The sequence below is a fragment of the Eulemur rufifrons genome, chromosome 21, assembly GCF_041146395.1.
Source record: "Eulemur rufifrons isolate Redbay chromosome 21, OSU_ERuf_1, whole genome shotgun sequence".
Lineage (NCBI taxonomy): Eukaryota > Metazoa > Chordata > Mammalia > Primates > Lemuridae > Eulemur > Eulemur rufifrons.
The window spans coordinates 2,604,813-2,621,712 of NC_091003.1; the positions used below are offsets into that span (position 1 = coordinate 2,604,813).

General features: G+C 47.1%; 1 protein-coding gene across 1 annotated transcript in view; it reads right to left on the reverse strand.

Moving 5' to 3' along the window:
- The window catches only part of TMEM132C (transmembrane protein 132C), a 124,143-nt gene extending 107,446 nt beyond the window's left edge, over nucleotides 1–16,697 (reverse strand). The window contains exons 1-2 of the mRNA XM_069497496.1: nucleotides 16,682–16,697; nucleotides 9,675–10,563 (exon numbers count right to left, since the gene is read on the reverse strand). Of these exons, the coding sequence (XP_069353597.1) occupies nucleotides 9,675–10,563; nucleotides 16,682–16,697 (905 nt within the window). The remainder of the gene's footprint in view (nucleotides 1–9,674; nucleotides 10,564–16,681) is intronic.
- Between the last annotated feature and the right edge of the window lie 203 nt (nucleotides 16,698–16,900).

Here is a 16,900-nt window from a genome sequence, read left to right on the forward strand (position 1 = left end):
GACTGTTCTCTACGGCTGCTCACAAACTGCCAGGAGCATCACAAAAAATCACTCATTCTGCTGCCGCATCATCTGCTCCTCCTGTCCACACTGCCTGCCTTTCCCTTGCCATAAGGGGTGCTGTCGAATCCAGTCTTACCCTCCCTTTGGTCCTGTTTCCCCTCCAGTCAGCTACAGAGAGGAAAGATGAAAATAGTCCTTGGGAGAGATGGCCTCTAGGTCCCCAGATGGCCTTGAGTAGGCTGTGCTGGGAACCAGTGGCAGCATCACTACTTCATCCTGCTGAGAAAAGAAAGGTTCTTCTTCACGCATTTTATGGAAGTATTTAGGGCGTAAGGTATTAATGAATTGACTACAGACACTACCTCCACCAAACACACTGTCAAGTACTAGACAATTTCTTCTTAACAGGTACAGATCTCATTCTGCACACTCAGAGTTTGCACTCCTCTCCCGGTAATTGAACAAAAATTTCTCTTTCAGGCCATTATCTCAAAAGATGGTAGAAATCAGTCTCAGTGAGTTGATAGAATCCTCTGTGGCAGGCACTGCTCATTCCCTACGTGACAAGTATCCCTTCGTCTTTCTGGCTAAGTGGCTCCCCGTGTCACCTGGGCAGCATGTATCCAGCCTCAGGGGATGCACAAGAAATAACTTTCAATTTTTTTTTTTCATGGTACTGTGGAGGCAAGTAGCTGCTTCAGGATGAAGATGAACATCTCTTTCCCAGTGAATGGCTGCCGGAAACTCACTGAAGTGGACGATGAATGAAAACTCTGTACCTTTTATGAGAAGCGTATGGTCACAGAAGTTGCTGCTGACATCCTGCTGAAATGCAGAAGGGTTTGGGGGTCTGAATCCGTGGGGAGAACCACCAACAAGTTCTCCCCATGAAGCAGGGTATTTCAACCTTGTCCACCTGGTACTGAATGAGGGGCACTCCTGTTACAGACCCAGGAGAACGGGAGGGAAAAAAAAAATGCAATATCTGCTTGAGGTTGCATTGTGCATCCTAATCTGAGTGTTCTCAACTTGGTTGTTGTAAATAAAAATGAGGCAGAGAGAAGTGCAAAACAGGAAGTCCAGAGAGCCAGAAAGCAGACTGGTGGCTTCCAGGGGCTTTGGGGAGAGGGGAGGGAGGAGTGACTCCTTAGTAGGTATGAGATTTCCTCTTGGGATGATGAACATGTTTTGGGACCAGATAGAAGTGGTGGTTGCACAACCTTGTGAGTGCACTAAATGTCACTAATTCATCACTTTAAAATGGTTACTTTATGTTATAAAAATTCTACCCAAATAAAATAAGTGAGCGGTGTCTTAGTTCATTTTTTGTTGCTATAACAGAATATCTGAGAGGGGATAATTTACAAAGAAAAAAAAAGTTTATTTAGTTCATGATTCTGATGGGCTGGAAAGCTCAAGATTGGGCATCTGCGTCTGGCAAGGGCCCCATGGCAGGAGGTGCAGGGAGCTGGCCTGTGCACAGAGATCACATGGTGAGAGAGGAAGCAAGAGAGAGAGGGAGACAGGGGAGGCGCCAGGCTCTTCTTAACAACCAGCTCTCATGGTAACAGAGTGAGAACCCATTCACCTGTCTACCAGGGCATTAATCTATTCATGAGGAATCCACCCACCCCCATGACCCCAACACCTCCCATGAGCGCCCTCCTCCAACACTGGGGATCAAATTTTGACAAGTCTTGGAGAGAACAAATATTCAAACCATAGCAGGGAGTTTAAGAAGTATCTTCCTGGATTGATATTACTATGCCTGGTCACCTAAAGTCTAAAAGAGCTAACAGAATCTGAAAACTTTCCAATCTCTTCAAAGAACCATTATTTCCACTAGTAGGTTTTGAGAAAGCCTCCAAACACAGAAGATAAGAAACCAAGGACCAAAGCACCCAAGATTCAGCATTCTGTTATTTCATTTTTGGGCACAAACATCAGTGTATGACTCTGAAAAAAACAATATACTAAGAAAAAGGCAAAGAGACCACAGAAGACACTAAGCTTTTGACTAAGAGACTAAAACAAGCCAAGGACAAATATCAGAAACAGATTTCCAAGAAATGGATGCTGTTCTTTCCGAGGGTTTCTACTCTGAGTCCCATCAGAAATATAATTTTCTAAGAGTAACAACTAAATAAGATTAGGTATTTTAAAAAAGGAAAGAAAAGAAATAACTTATGATAGCATAATTTCCCTTTCCCCTCTGCCAGAGATGTTCTAAGGGTGCTCATGGGATCCAGTTCTAGCCAATGTGACGTACTGGGAAGTCTGCTGCCAGGCTTGTGGCCAAGAGTTCCCTCCCTGGAAAGGCAGAGCCATATAAGGAGATAGCCTTTTATCTGTTTATCTTTGCCCCATTCCTTCCTGCACGGGCCACTCGCAGTCGGGAAATTTATCTTCAGAGTGGTGGCAGCCATCTTGTGAGCCATGATGCATTATGGGTAAGTCCTGAGGAAGGCAGTGGAGCATGATGGGAAAATCCTGAGTTCGTGATACTGTGGGGCTGCCCACACCCAGGCTCTTTGCTCAGTACACAATTAATGTGCTTACATTACGAGCCCCTGGTTCTCAAAGTTGGGTCCCTTGACCAGCCAACAGTAGCAGCACCTGGTGCATTTGTTTCCTAGGGCTGCCATAGCAACGTACCATGCACTGGGTGGTTTAAACAACAGAAATGCATTCTCTGACAGCGCTGGAGGCCAGAGGTCCAAGATGAAGGTATTGGCAAAGCGGGTTCCTTCTGACGGTTTGCTGTTAATCCTTGGCACTCTCAATCTCTGCCTTCCTCTTCCATGAGTCTTATCAGTTTAGGGGCCTTCCACTATGACCTCCTTTTAACCAATCACATCTGCAATGACTCTATCCCAAAGGAAGCCACATTTGGAGGTACTGAATTGTTATCTAGTATTCAAAAAATATGAATCTGTAGAGACACAATTCAACACAATTCAGCCACAGTTACACCTGGGAACTTGTTAAAAATATGAATTCTCTGGCTCCACTCTCACATCTCCTGTGTCAGAAACTCTAAAGAGTGGGGCCCGGCAGCTTTTTGCTTTAGTAAGCCCCCTACTCAAGTCTGAGAACCACTGGTTTAAGCTCTTGTTGGTGGAGGGCTGTTAACTGCAGCCAAAAGCACTCCGGCTGATGGACCCCCCACCCCTAGGGGAGGATCTACATGCTCTGGGGCTTGGGCATCCAGCGCTCATGGCATTGAGTCACGCTGGCATCTGCTTGCTGTCGGTGTTGATGCCCAGGAACACGCATCTTAACGGACTATTCCCACATCAGCAGAGCTACTTCACCAGCAACCCACCGACGATCTTCTGTATCCTGATAACGAAGCCAGCATCCTCTCTCAGTTGCTTCTACGTCCCACTAGACAGCCCAGAAAGATTTTAAGCAAGGGAGGAGGCAATCAGAATGCTTGTGAAACAGGTATGCGCGCCTCACTCTCTCTCTTTCCTCAAGATTTTAATTCAGCTAATAATGCTTGGGATTTTAAGAAGCAAGTGGTTCAGATTTCTGATATTTAGGAACATTGGAGTTAATGATAATGACACCAAACCAAGTGGCAGCACGTGGGTATTTAAAAATCCCTCCATCCTCCCAAATACTGAACGCTCTGTCTGCGACTTTTCCTGGCCACCTTAGACCACCAGATAGGAAGGGACTGATGTCACAGGGCCGTTGATTCCTGTGTTTACAGCAGATAACTCGGTGATTTGGGGAACTCGAAGACGAAGATGACTTTTAAATGGGTTAAAGAACGTGGAAGAAAGGGGGCAAGATTCAGGTCGGGAGGGCTCTGGTTCCTTTCTCTTTTCACAGAGCTGGAGTCAATTTTGTGTTTCAATGTTTCCCACAACAGTAAAATCGCTCTCCACCGTCTCGCGGAAGCCGGGCTGCCTGGCAACCCAGATGTGTTGTGGGGACCGGGGAGGGGCCGGGGACGGAGCAGGAAACATTATTTCTTCACTTCTTCCCGAGCAGAAAGAAAATTGTTCCTCTTCTCTGTTCCAGAAGAATCCATTTAAAATGACAAGCCGGAGAAAATGAAAACAAACCCTTCCTTTGGAGACGTTCGACAGGGGAAATGAATTTTAGAGTGTGGGAAAATGAATTTCCAGAATTTTCTGAATTAGCTCCAAATGTTGGAGTCAATGTGAACTTGATTGGGTTTTAGGGTCTCCTTTTCCTGATGCTGGGTCTTGGCACAGCCAGGTTGTTCGTGAGGGGTCTACATTGCCCGGTAGCAAAGGAAGCATCTACAATGACGCAGGTCAAGCCTAATTCCAGGATATTTTCATCACCCCAGAAAGAAACCCCACACCCATTAGCACTCGCTCCCCTGGGTCCTGGCAACCACTGATCTGCTCCCTGTCTCTGTGGATTTCCCTGTTCTAGGTATTTCATGTAAATGACATCATACAATACGTGACCATTTGTGTCTGGTCTTTTTTTCACTCAACATCCTGTTTTCAGGGTTTACACACATTGTAGCATGATCAGAACTTCACTCCTTTTCATGGCTGGATAGGAACATAGCACGGTATGGATAGATCACATTTTGCTTGTTCCTTTGTCAGGTGATGGTAGTTTTCGTGCTTTGCCTATAATGCAAAATGCTGCTATGAGCATCTGTGCCCTTTGTGCAATTGTGTGTGTGTTGTGTACGAGTGGACTCAATTCTGAGGACCCACGACTGGCTTCAGCCTATCAAGACACACATGTTCCATGAATCCCCGCACCTCCCACCCACCAGTGGTAACCTGTGACTCTGCCCTGTGCCCTGGGCTAGTTAGGAACTAGGTCTATCTATCTGCAATGGATTAACCTCACCAAGTCCTTTTAAAGGTAGGAGCTGGTTTTCGAATTCTACCTGAATTCTCTCGTCACACAGTTAGATTCCAGAAATGAATCCACTTACAAACCACACCCTGCTTGGAAAAATAATACTTCTCTCAGTGTTCCTGAGTACAAGTTGCCTTAGCACAACTCTTCAAGAGCTTTCTTCCCTGCATCCACCCTTTATGCATTTTGTTTATCGGAACATGCTGGGAGCACACTGCTGCTCTTAAGCACATGCAGCATTGTGTGGACTTGGTGGGGAGAACTTCAGTTACTACCAATAATGCCTGCGCTTCACCCACCAGGGAAACCAGGACAGAACTAACGAATGCACAGGCCCCATGTCCAACAGCTGGGGAAGAATGGAAACACCGCCCTGCACCCCAGCTGAGAGTACCTCCTCGCTCTCTTATCTTGTGAACCTGCCTCTACCAAGCGAGGGCCATTAAACACTGGATGCTAGAATAGTCTGTCTCCTGTGCCGTCTTTGTTCTTCAGGGAGGACCAACCTCCTTACTTCACAGTGTTTTACTTTTAAAAAAAAAAATCATCTCTTAGGATGTACATCCTGAAGGCTCCATCGTCAGTCCGGGCACAGCAAACCTGCCCAGCGAAGGACAAAGAAGCAACATAAGTTGCTGTTCCATCCTCAGTTATTCTTGAGGAACAAGGACTCAATCTCATAGATCATCGGGTGTCTATACTCTCTGCACGTCAAGGATGTAGACCGCTGGTTGTCAACCAGGGTGATTTTGCACCCGCCAAAGAATGTTTAGCAATATCTGGAGACATTTTGGTTGTCACAACTGGAGCAGGGATCAAGATGCTACTGAGGTCTAGTGGGGAGAGTCCAGGGATGCCGCTAAACATCTTAGCGTGCACGGGGCAGCCCAACCATAGGGAGTTGCCGGGCCCCAAATGCCAACAGCGTTGAGGCTGAGAAACCCTGGCATGGACGAAGCCAGCTCCTCTGCCAATCATCCTCCTTCATTATGTCCAGACATGGGAGGTGTCTATTTACTACGCATAAATTCCCGTTAGCACCATCATATAATCTCCTAGTTGGGGATGATTCTTTATGACTCTCTTGCCATCCCTAATGCAGGGTTCAGAATTGGTTACAACTGGAGAACAAATCGCTCCATGTCTACATGGAATAGAATTACATATTTCAATTAAGCTTCTTTTAAATTGGAGAGGACACGTGATCACCTCTGTTGCTTCCTTAGGTATCAACTTCAGTTGCTCACTGACAAGGTTGAAAGGCTCATGGTCACCTCAAGTCTTCTCTTTAATGACCTGTGGGATCACAACTGACCTATTTACCTAAGAGCTGCAACTTGAGTTACAAGAACATCGATAGAACGTGGAGAGATTCTGCAAACTCAGCGTGAAGCTGGGCGCTGGGGAAACAGCCACATGGAGGAAGTTTCTTCCTCAGCGTTCTGAGGTCTCCCGGAGCACTGAGGAACACAGTGACGGCAACAGGAATTTTCAGAGCCGAGGACCCCAATCGTCAATATATTTGGAATGTCCTTGGAATAGTGAAGGGTGCCTGTGCTTGCCCTTAGGAATCTCAATCTTTAGTCCAAGAAATCTCAATTAGTCAGTTATGAAAAAATATACCCATAAAAAACGTTTATGATATAGATTTGCTATGCTATATGCAAAATGTATCCGGTTTTGCATTAATTCAACACATTTTTATTGGGACTTTATTTTGTGCTAAGCCATATGCCACGGGCTGGGGACACAGCAATGAGTGGAGAGACAGATCCTCATGGAACATGCTTGTGAGTATTTGTGAAACACATCTGCACATGTATTTCTTCATTTATATTGGTAATTATTTATTTTTTGTTTTCTATAGTAGGCTTCCAAAATAACATTATGGATACAGGAAACAAAGGTTCCAGCTTCCACACCTTGACTAACTGGACCCTAAAGCAAGGGTTGCCTTTGAGTTCAATTTGTTAAGTTGCAAACAAAATCCAGGCTGTCTGTTTGCCTACGGACGAGTGTCACTTGTGAAAATGATGCCGCAAAGGAGGCTCGTGCCAAGTTTCTATATAGGTTATTTGTCCCATAAAAACTCCCCCAAAGCCTAAGCTTTCTCCAAATATCATAGCTTTGTCAGTGACCCATCTTTCTTTTTGCCAAAAAAGCAAAATGAGCAGGTGCTCTTGGAGAGTTAGAGGCGTGCTAGCAGAGAACCGAGACTTCTGCTTGTGGAATTGAAGAGCAGAACGACAGCTGAACACGGAGCATGTGCGCCCTACGCGATTCCACGATGCTTAGGATGGTTTGCCGTCACAAAGACAGCTTTACGCAGGACTAAATTCCAGAGGCACTACCTTTGCTGGCTGGCTAGATGCTAACCTCTCCGAAGGTCTCCGTGACGTTGCCTAGCTGAAGGCAGCTAGTCCCCACAAACATAGGGAAACGGGAATCAATGCAGCTTTGAGAACAAACTTGGTGGTGGTTGTTTTATACAAGGCACAATGTCCTTTTACTGCTAAAATAGAATCCAGTGCTTATTGAAGTTTTGACGGATGTTTAAAAACAGCCCTGTTAGTAATATTCAACACGCATAGAGAACTTTCACGTGCCAGATGCTGTGATAAGCACCGTGCAAATAAATGTTAGCCCATGGAATCCCTACAACCTTATGGAAGCAGGTATCATCATTATATCCGCTTTAGAGCTGGGGAAACTCAGGCGTAGGAGAGGTTAGGTCACTTGCCTAAAGCCACACAGGTTGTGAGTGGAAGAGATAGGATTAGCATTGAGGTCAGCTGGATACAGGACTGTAGTTCTCCATCACCAAGCCTGTCTTCATGATGATACAAATAGGAAACAGCCTCTTGTTTCCAATGAGCCAGTTCTGAGCCTCCCAAGGGCAGGCGGTGCACCATGAGCCTTAGAGCTGGGGACCCTGGTGGCTGGGCTCACACCCATCCCAGGTAGATGGCAGAGCCTGCACTTTCTGACAACGAAAGTTAACAAAGCACAAGTGGGAAGATCATGGTGACTCTAAACTTTTCCAGCTCCTTAACAATGCTATCAGTTCCCTGTCTTTCCATCTCCAGTTTCCAAAGCCAGGGCTAGATGTATTTATCTTATGATTGAATGATCTGAAACTAAGAAGGCAAGGGGACTTACTAAAACACTAAACTCAGATCTCCTAGATCATTACCTTTCCTCATCCAGGGCAGGAGGAAGCAAACTTGGATCCTTTTGTCTGAATGTTGACCCTCCTGTCCCTGCAGTTACAAGGTTATGACACTTTCAACAAAGCCACCGATGCACTGACAACAAGGTCCATCCCTCCCCACCGCGGTGTCACTGAGTCCCCTGCTGACCGCAGAAGGTTTCAGTGCAAATGTGATGGGAATCCCTTGCACGGTAAACTTCACATCTTGTAAAAGATGTAGGATTTCATAACGTCCCCTGAAAGGAAGGACATAAAACTCCTCCCATCACATCCAGAAACAAATGAAGATCTGCAAAATTAGTTCACATAAAAATTAAAAGAAAAATTATAAAGGTGATGACAAGACTGATACTTTGGAAGACAGTTATTTGAATCTGAAGGCCTAGAGAACACTTTGAGAAACTAATTGAAACCTCTGAACGCTTTTTGTAAAAACAAAACAAAACTTTAAAAATGACCATCTTTCTAGTTGTATTACAAAAGTTAAACAGAATTGAAATATGGTATAGCATGCTAACATTGTATTCTGCAAATATGTTTCCAAGCAGCTCATTCAATATAGTTTTTCATTCTAACAGGTTGCAATTATAACCTAAGTCCTTCTTAACTATACTAGGAAAAAACCCTTATTTTTATAATCTTTATTTTTTAAACAAATCACAGGCAATTTTTTGTTTCATTATTTTGACATTCTAGTTCACACATTAAGAGGATTTGCTTCAAATGCCTTTTGCCTCAGGATAAATTATTCTCAGAAAACAGGTGTCCGGTACCAAATTTTAGAATCATCATACAGAGTAACGGAGCAGCCTTGTTACAACTTTGGTGCTACCTGCCGAACCAGGTGAGGGTGAGGCTAGGTGGATTATTATGTTGTTTTAATTTGAGTGTTTTTGTTTGTTTGCTTGTTTTATGAGATGGAATACCTCTGCTAAAGAGTTTTCTGTTGGACATGTTCCTTTAATCATTGCTAAGCCATGCTCAGGAATGTAGGCTTTCCCAGCCACTAACTTGCAACATTTAACTTCACCCAATTAAAAAAAAAGTACTATGAACACCATCCAAGCGACAGACACTTTTAACCCTGACTCGAGCATTACAAAAGCCATCCAAAAACTTCTGTACCAAAAACTTCTGTACCCCCATAAAACTTTGAAATTTTAAAAAAGTGTATTATCCTTGGTTCTTCTCATATACGTACACACAGTGAGATATCATAACTCCTGTGCCTTTTCGTGAGCTTCCTGCACAGACTTGCCATCGTGCAGCCCACGTTGGCACATCTGCAAGGAATCCAAAGCAAAGGACAAATCACATCTCTCTTCAAATGTGACAATAAGTCAAAGTCAAAGAGGCTGATGATTTTGGCCTTGCTCCTTTGGCTATAGTTTCTGCCCTCTCTCCTCCCCCACAGCACACGGTACAAGGAGAGCGGCTGAGCTCAGGTGGCAGGTGCACAGTTTGGCCTCCACTGTTAGCCTCAAGGGTCCCTGAAGGCAGTGAAAACCGACTCTTCCCAAATATCCGCCAAGCCCGGAGCCCAGTCTCACACCAGGGATGCCAATGACGGCCCCAGGGGGCCGGGCTGGGCACCTACCTCAAGATGAAGAGGTCCACGGTGGAATTGCTGGAGATGGTGACATAGGCAGTGACCACGTCCCCCTGTCTGACCGGCCGGGAAGGCAGCCAGATGACCACATTGCCGTCCAGATGCAGCTCGCTGAGCTGGGCGCTGTCCTGGGCCCGGAAAAGGCTGACGGTGCCGACCCTCTGCAGGTGGGACGTGGTCTGCCCCAGCCCGTCCTTTCCTGGGCGGATGGCGTTGCCCTTCCTGAAGTCACCCCCGGCACAGTCCCCTCGCTCGGTCCCCGGCTGCACGGTGTAATACAGCTCCACCAGGCTCCCCTCCGGCTGGTCCACTGACTTCTTCCTCCCGGGCCCCATCGTGGGGGGACTGAACCAGGTGGGCGGCAGCTCCAGCTCGGCCACGCACAGCCCCAGCTCCCCCCGCAGCCGGCAGCTGCCCCTCACCTCCCTGGTCTCCCGGAAAGCAAAGACCCTGAGACACGGCAGCCTCTCCCCGGCACTGTGGTCGTCCCAGTCTCTGCCCACGATGGAGAACAGCACCTGCACCTTGGGCCGGCTCAGGTAGATCTTCTCCCGCAGGATGTGGGCTTTCAGCTTCCAATCAAAACCAAACTTGCTGGAGGCACCTAAAACGTTCGAGGTCAACATTAAGTCCAGAGGCACGACCTTTTCCACGGAGAAAGGCCCATAGCTGGCGTTCACCACCGGGGGCTGCTTGGCTCTGTAGGTGAAGAAGGACTCCACGCGGGACTGCAGGCTGGAGTTGCGCAGCAGGTCCTGACTGGTGTCCTTCAGGAAGAAGGATGTCTCTGCTCGGAGGATGCGGTAGTTCACGGGCAGGTAAGGTGGCAGCGAGGAGAATGTCTGCACGTTGTCTGTGACTCCATGACCCTCTATCACTAGGAAGGGAAGAGAGAGAAAGGACAAAGTCGGAGTCATTAAGGAGCGCCTCAGAAGTCGTGAGGTCTGCGAGCCGTTTAGAACGGAGGGAGAGACATTCTGAAGCCCACGTGGCTAGAATTGTTAAATCCCTCCCGGAACCAGCCGGAGAACGGCTCTCCAGGAGAACGCACGGGAAACCAGATATGGTCCAATTTTACCAAATCTGGGTAGAGGGTGCATGAAAATTCTGTTTACTATTCTTGCAACTCTCCTTTAAGTCTCCTTAAGTCTTTAAGGCTGTGTCAAAATAAAAAATGTTTAATGAAACAAATCAAACGTGAGAAAGACATCTTGTCTTCTTTTTATTGTTGTTCCTCATCTCTCACATAGAGATTTTGCCTGTTTTTATTCTTTGTTAGGAAAAATAGCAATGAGAGAAATCATCTCCCTCATATCATTCCAGAATAATGGGGAAATGTACCCCCATTTTTAGTCCTAAATTCTTTAGATTCTTTCATAATCTTGACCCATTTGCTCAGAGAGTGACTCTTAGTCATTAGTCACCAAAGACACTATATTGTCACCGTCATCTTCCTTCACAGCTGCGGACACAGTGCTCATTATCAAGGCTTCCAGGCACAATGACACAGACTGAATGAGCATGTCACCTGTCCTCACTGGACGCAGCCCTGATCGGAGGTGGCACAGGGTCCCTCTGGACCCCCCACGGGGACTCGGCACCCTGGGCAGTGGGCACTGATGGCATTTTAAACAATCTCTATGAGTTGAAACCCAGTTGTTAAAAACTAGGGAGTCTCTGGGTTTCCAGCTTCTCTTTAACGTGAGAGGGACCGGTGGGGCTTAGGCCTTCTCCCTGCCGGCGATGACGGGGTACAGTGAGCAGCGCTCGAGCCGGCTCGTCCTGCTCTCAGCCCACGGCACTCAGTGGTGTTTTCTGTGTGACCCTCGGGCACATGTGAGTTTGAGGCCCCTGATGTAGAACATTCAGCAGCTAAGTCAGGACGTCCTGGGCGCTGAGAGGTCGACACCAAGACAGAAAAGAGCAGCCCGTCCCCTCATCTTCCTGGGATGTTTAAACCATCACAGACATCGACAGCACACCCAGTCGGCTCCTTGCTGTCTGAATGCTGTCTGCACCTAGATCCTTCCCTGGGCTTATACTACATCACTGGGGGTACCACTAAGAATGTGCTACATACCCAGTACCCCAAAACTTAAATTGCCCCAATTGCCAACTTAGCAAACCCAAGAAAGCCAAACTCCTTGCTCTGTTGTTTTTAAAAAACCCATAAAACCCGAACGAGCCTGGATTGATATACTGAGAGAGAAGAGGAGAGTTCCTCTCTGCTCCCTTCGTTCCAGCCTTCCTGCCTGGCCCACCGTCACGGGGCGGCGTGTGAAGCCCACCAGTGTGTGCGGTGGCCGGCTCTGCCCTCCTCTGGGGGCACCTGATCCTTTCCCCAGAAGGGACACTGGCCAGGAGATCAAAGTTGCCTTCCCTGCCCCAGCCAGGTGGAAGGATTTGGGTTGTCAAGGTGACTTTTCAAAGAAGTCACACGTTCCTTCCTGTCCTTGGCCTGGAGGCCTTGCTCTGAGGTCACCAGTAAGAAGGTCACACTTGCTTCTGTCTCTTCGCGGACGGACGGCTCAATACTCCTACTTTAAGCCCCTGATTCCAGAACCATTTAAAACACACTCAGGAGGCCCTGCCAAGGCACAGCATTCCAGAAGGAGTTCCAGCTCTCTGTCCTTGAAATAATCATCATTTAAGCAACTTGTAATATTTTATAAAAACCAACAGACTAATTGCCACATCGGATGCTTTTATTTTCGTTGTATTCATCCCTGTCCAAAAAAGCTCTTAAACCTTAAAGCGTAGAGAGTTGGAGACTCGCGGTTGAGCCCAGGACCCTCTGCAGGGGCCACGCACCGGACGCGGAGCCACGTGTGTCTGGCTGCAGGCCACGGCAGGAAGCATCTGTCAACACGCTTTCTCATCATGCCTCACTCTTCCTGCACGAGAGCATTCCTTTTTTTCCCTTTTTTTTTTTTTAACTGAAAAGTTCTAAAAGATAAACTCTTTGCTTTTAAGCAAATGCTGAGCTCATTTTCTATAAAATAAAGATGGAGCAGGCACGCTGTCTTATCTTGTAGGGTTCTTCCGTTCCCGGAGCAGGTCACTCCTTCTCTTTCATGGGGAGAAGACAGTGCCTGCCTCGCCCCTCCCTGTCGGTCCTCACTCTGCATTCTGCCAGTCCCTGAGAGATTCCGCTCAGCCAGGAAGAGATGGACCCTGTGAAGAAGGCAGTGGAGTCTGGACTTTCAACTGACGGTGGCGTCTCCTAAGCTTCAGACATCCATCACTGTCACAACATTAGCCAGATATTTATGCACTTAGTCATGCAGCTCGTTAATAATTGATAACTTTATTGACTAGAATTGCAATTAATAATGTACTCATATCAATGAATTAGTAATTTTGTTTAAACAATCCTGCTACAAATAAAACACCAAGAACACACCCTCCAATTGCACCTGCCTACAGCTCCGAGCCTTAGATTGGCCATTTCTTTGTTAAACGGGGAGATTATCGAGTGGTGGGCGCTGAAGATCGAGTGACAGCAAAATGAGATTTTTCTCTTAGATAGAGCAATTCAAGCAGGAGTGAGAAGGGAGTCACCTTCTCATTTGTGAGAGTCAGGTGATCTCACGCTATGCCCACGTTCCTCCAACAGCCGTCCACAGAGACGCCCGTGTGAATGACCCTGTGGAGCCGTGCCGCGCTCTCTGCACCCTCACACGCCGTGACACCGTGTATGTCACCAAAACTCATCTCACTCACGCAACTCAGCCCGGATCTAGCAGATTAAGGAACAAGAGGTAATTGCCAGCTTTTGTTGTATGTTTTCTTTTGAGAACCGTTATCTCCTGATTGCAAGGAAACAGTCCCAGGGCGTCGTGAGCCCTGACAAATGCCCTTCCATCCTTCCTCTCACTCGGTTCATCTGTTCACACCATCATCTCCCAGAAAGATAGGACAACTGAGTCATTTGTACTGATCTTAGACAATACCCCTGGAGAAGTCCAATGCGGGTTTCCGAGGCCGTGGGGAGGAGGGGGGAGCAGGTGGCAGCTGCACCTGTCTGTGTTCCCTCCACGCTGACAGCACGTTCCTCTGCCGCCTCCCTTCCTGTTTGTCCATTTTCTTTATCTGCGCCCGCCGGCCGGTGTTGGGGATGTCGTGTCCTCCTCCATCTGATGTGCATCGGAGAGCTCCACCACCAAACCACTGCCGGAAATTGACTTTTTGAGATGCCGAGATAGTGGACAGAGGAGACGGCCACGTCACTCAGTGGCCAGACAGGAGAATGCTGGGGGGAAATGACACTTTTGGCTGACGGGATACGCCACCTTCATCGGGATGCTCACCTTCAGACGTGCTGCCTGACCAGGGATGGAGTCTTTAGGGTTGATGGTCTCTGGGCCGGGACGCGAAGGAGGGGTGGGACTTGGGGAGGTGGGATGCAATAGGGTGAGGATTCCCGGGATGGGATCGGCCAAGGTGCAGGACTGGCAGGGGGAAATCCCAGGACGTGGGTATGTGAGGAGTGGGCAGTCGTTGGTCCAGGCAGGTGGGATGGGACCGGGTTTTGCTCTGAGTCGGGTAGGGGGTGGTAAAAATACTAGGTCCTGCTTTCCTCATCAATTGGATAAAATAAAAATAAAATCCCCTGGAAGAGTCCAGATGCACACGTGGAATTGTTTTAGAACAGCAGAGGACTTTCAAAAATAGCGTCTAAGTCAGTGGTTCTCAACGACGGGTGATTTTTTTCCCCCCAGGAGACAACTGGTGACGTCTGCAGATGTTTTTTGGTCGTCTCAGCTGGGAGGGGGCTGCTACTGGCATCTAGCAGGTGGAAAGTTCTAGACACTTTCCAATGCACGGGACAGCACCCCCACCACGGAGAATTATCCAGCCTAAAATGTCAGCAGTGCCAAGGCTGAGAAGCTCTCATCTAACTTGATCCACATAGAAAGTAAGTGGTTTGTCAGATCTTACATAAGTAAGAAGAAACAGAGGAAGGATTTTAAAGCCTTCTCTAGCCCAGAAAGAAGAAATGTATCACAGAGCTTAAGAATATTCCTGGAGTCAGACAAAACGCAACAATGAATCCTTGAATCCTACCCCAAAACTTCCTCCATGAGGATTTTTTTTTCAAATACCTTAAACTTTTGAGCCTCAGAACCCTCATTTCTATAATAGAAATCACATAAAACCACCTCACTTAAAGCCATAAGCAAAGGACTCAACATGCTTAACAACAGAGAGGTGGATGTTGCCATTATTATTATGAACATTATTTCAACTACGTTGATAAGTAAAGCTTTTTATACTAAAAAGCTTTTAAGGCTACAGAAATGTGAAAAAAAAAATGGGTGATCTTTGTATGTGAAAAAAAAATTGGGTGACTTCCATGTAAGGAAAAAAGATCTGAAATCAAGGCAGGCAGACTCTTGCATGACTTCGGTTGCAAATTCTGCGTCAAACATCTCCGGTTTACTCATATGACACCAGACACCTGCAAAACAGAACTTGCCTTTCCCCATATGCTGCAAGGAGAGCCCTGATTGGATTTTCCTCCCTAGTCACTGCAGCTTACTGGAAACACAAGCCAGCCTCAATATGTTTTTTCCCCCCTCTCTCCATTTGTGATTTATTAACATTCCCCAGACATGGAATGTCTCTCCATGCTAAATATGGCCCGTTGTTTCTTTTCTCTTGAAACAAAAAGCACCTTGATAAATGGATTATTTGATTTCAATGGCTCTTCTGAACAAACCCCGAATATCCTTCGCTGAAATTACATAGTGCGGTTTGCAATTTCATAACAGTAAAACTCTCCTTTAAAAGAGCAGGGACTTGCATTCTCCTCGGAGCCCCTGGGGGGATATTTCCCCCCATTTCTCTGGGAGGACTCTATAATCACTCTCAGGTGCTGCTCAAGCAGGCCCCTAAAAGCAGAGTGAAGGATACGTGCCTTTCAGAGACAAATGCTCTAAAACCTTCAGAATCTTAGACTCTATCAGCAGGAGAATGGTGCCTTAAGTAGGCACAGAGGGAAATATTTACCAGGCAATGTTATAAATCTAAAATGGGATGTTTTAACTACACGGTGTTTGTATTTCCTGAAGTTGAGCTTGGCGATTGGCCCGTGTCATGGCCACTAGGCCGATTCCTCCACATCTGCCCTGCTGGACACTCGCGACACCACGTGGACCCCAGTCCATCCACAAGTGGGTTCTGATTGGCTGCAACCTCAGACTCCTGGGCTTAAGCGATCCTCCTGCCTCAGCCTCCCCAGACGCTGGGATTACAGGTGGGCAAACTCTTTCTTAAAGGGCCACGGAGTAAATATCCTAGGCTTTTGCAGGCTAGGAGACAAAACCAATATTACATAAGTACTTATGTAACCATTTAAAAATGTAAATACCATTCTTAGCTTATAGGCCACCCAAACAGGTGACAGGCTAGATTTGGCCCATGGTTAGTACTTTGCCAATTTCTGGTCTAAATAAAACAGAGTAATTCCAAACCTGTTTCCAGTCACTGGTTTCATTATGCATAGGTCTAAACGTGTAGTGCTCAAATAGAGGCAATTTTGCTACCCAGGGGACATCTGCAAATGTCTGAAGACATCGTGATTGTCAGGACTGGGGTGGGGGGGGGGTTCCACTGGCATCTTGTGAACAGAGGCCAGGGATGCAGGTCCCCGCCTTCCAAAGCACAGGGCAGCCCCACAACACAGAATTATCTGGCCTTGAAGATCGACATGTTGAGGTCGGGAAGTCCTGCCCTAGGCCAGTCTGGGCCAAGGAGCCACAAGGAGAAATTTGTTAGGGCTTCTGGGAAGGAGGTTCCCTCACTCTTAAGAGAAGCAAACATCTTCTGGCCCCAGGGGCCAAGTAGGGGCCAAGTCATGACATTAATACCATCACCCATCTTGAAACTACGAGTGACATCCCCAAAGACACAGTCAGCCAGGGGGTGGGCACAGTGGAAGCCTCAGACCTTGGGGTCTTGACAACAGTGAGGGAACACACCCTGGACCCTACCTGGCTGCAGGTACATGAACCGGTGGACTTCCAATCATGCATAGGGTTTACTCCTACTTTCAGCTAAAAGCTTCTAAAATGATAACATCTTTGCTTTATCCAAACTGAAGTCACGTGGCTTCACAAGTCACATCAAGCAGGGGTCAGCACCCTTTTTCTGTAAAGGCTCAGACAGTAAATTTCAGGCTTCAGGGGCCGGATGGTCTCTGTCTCGACGAC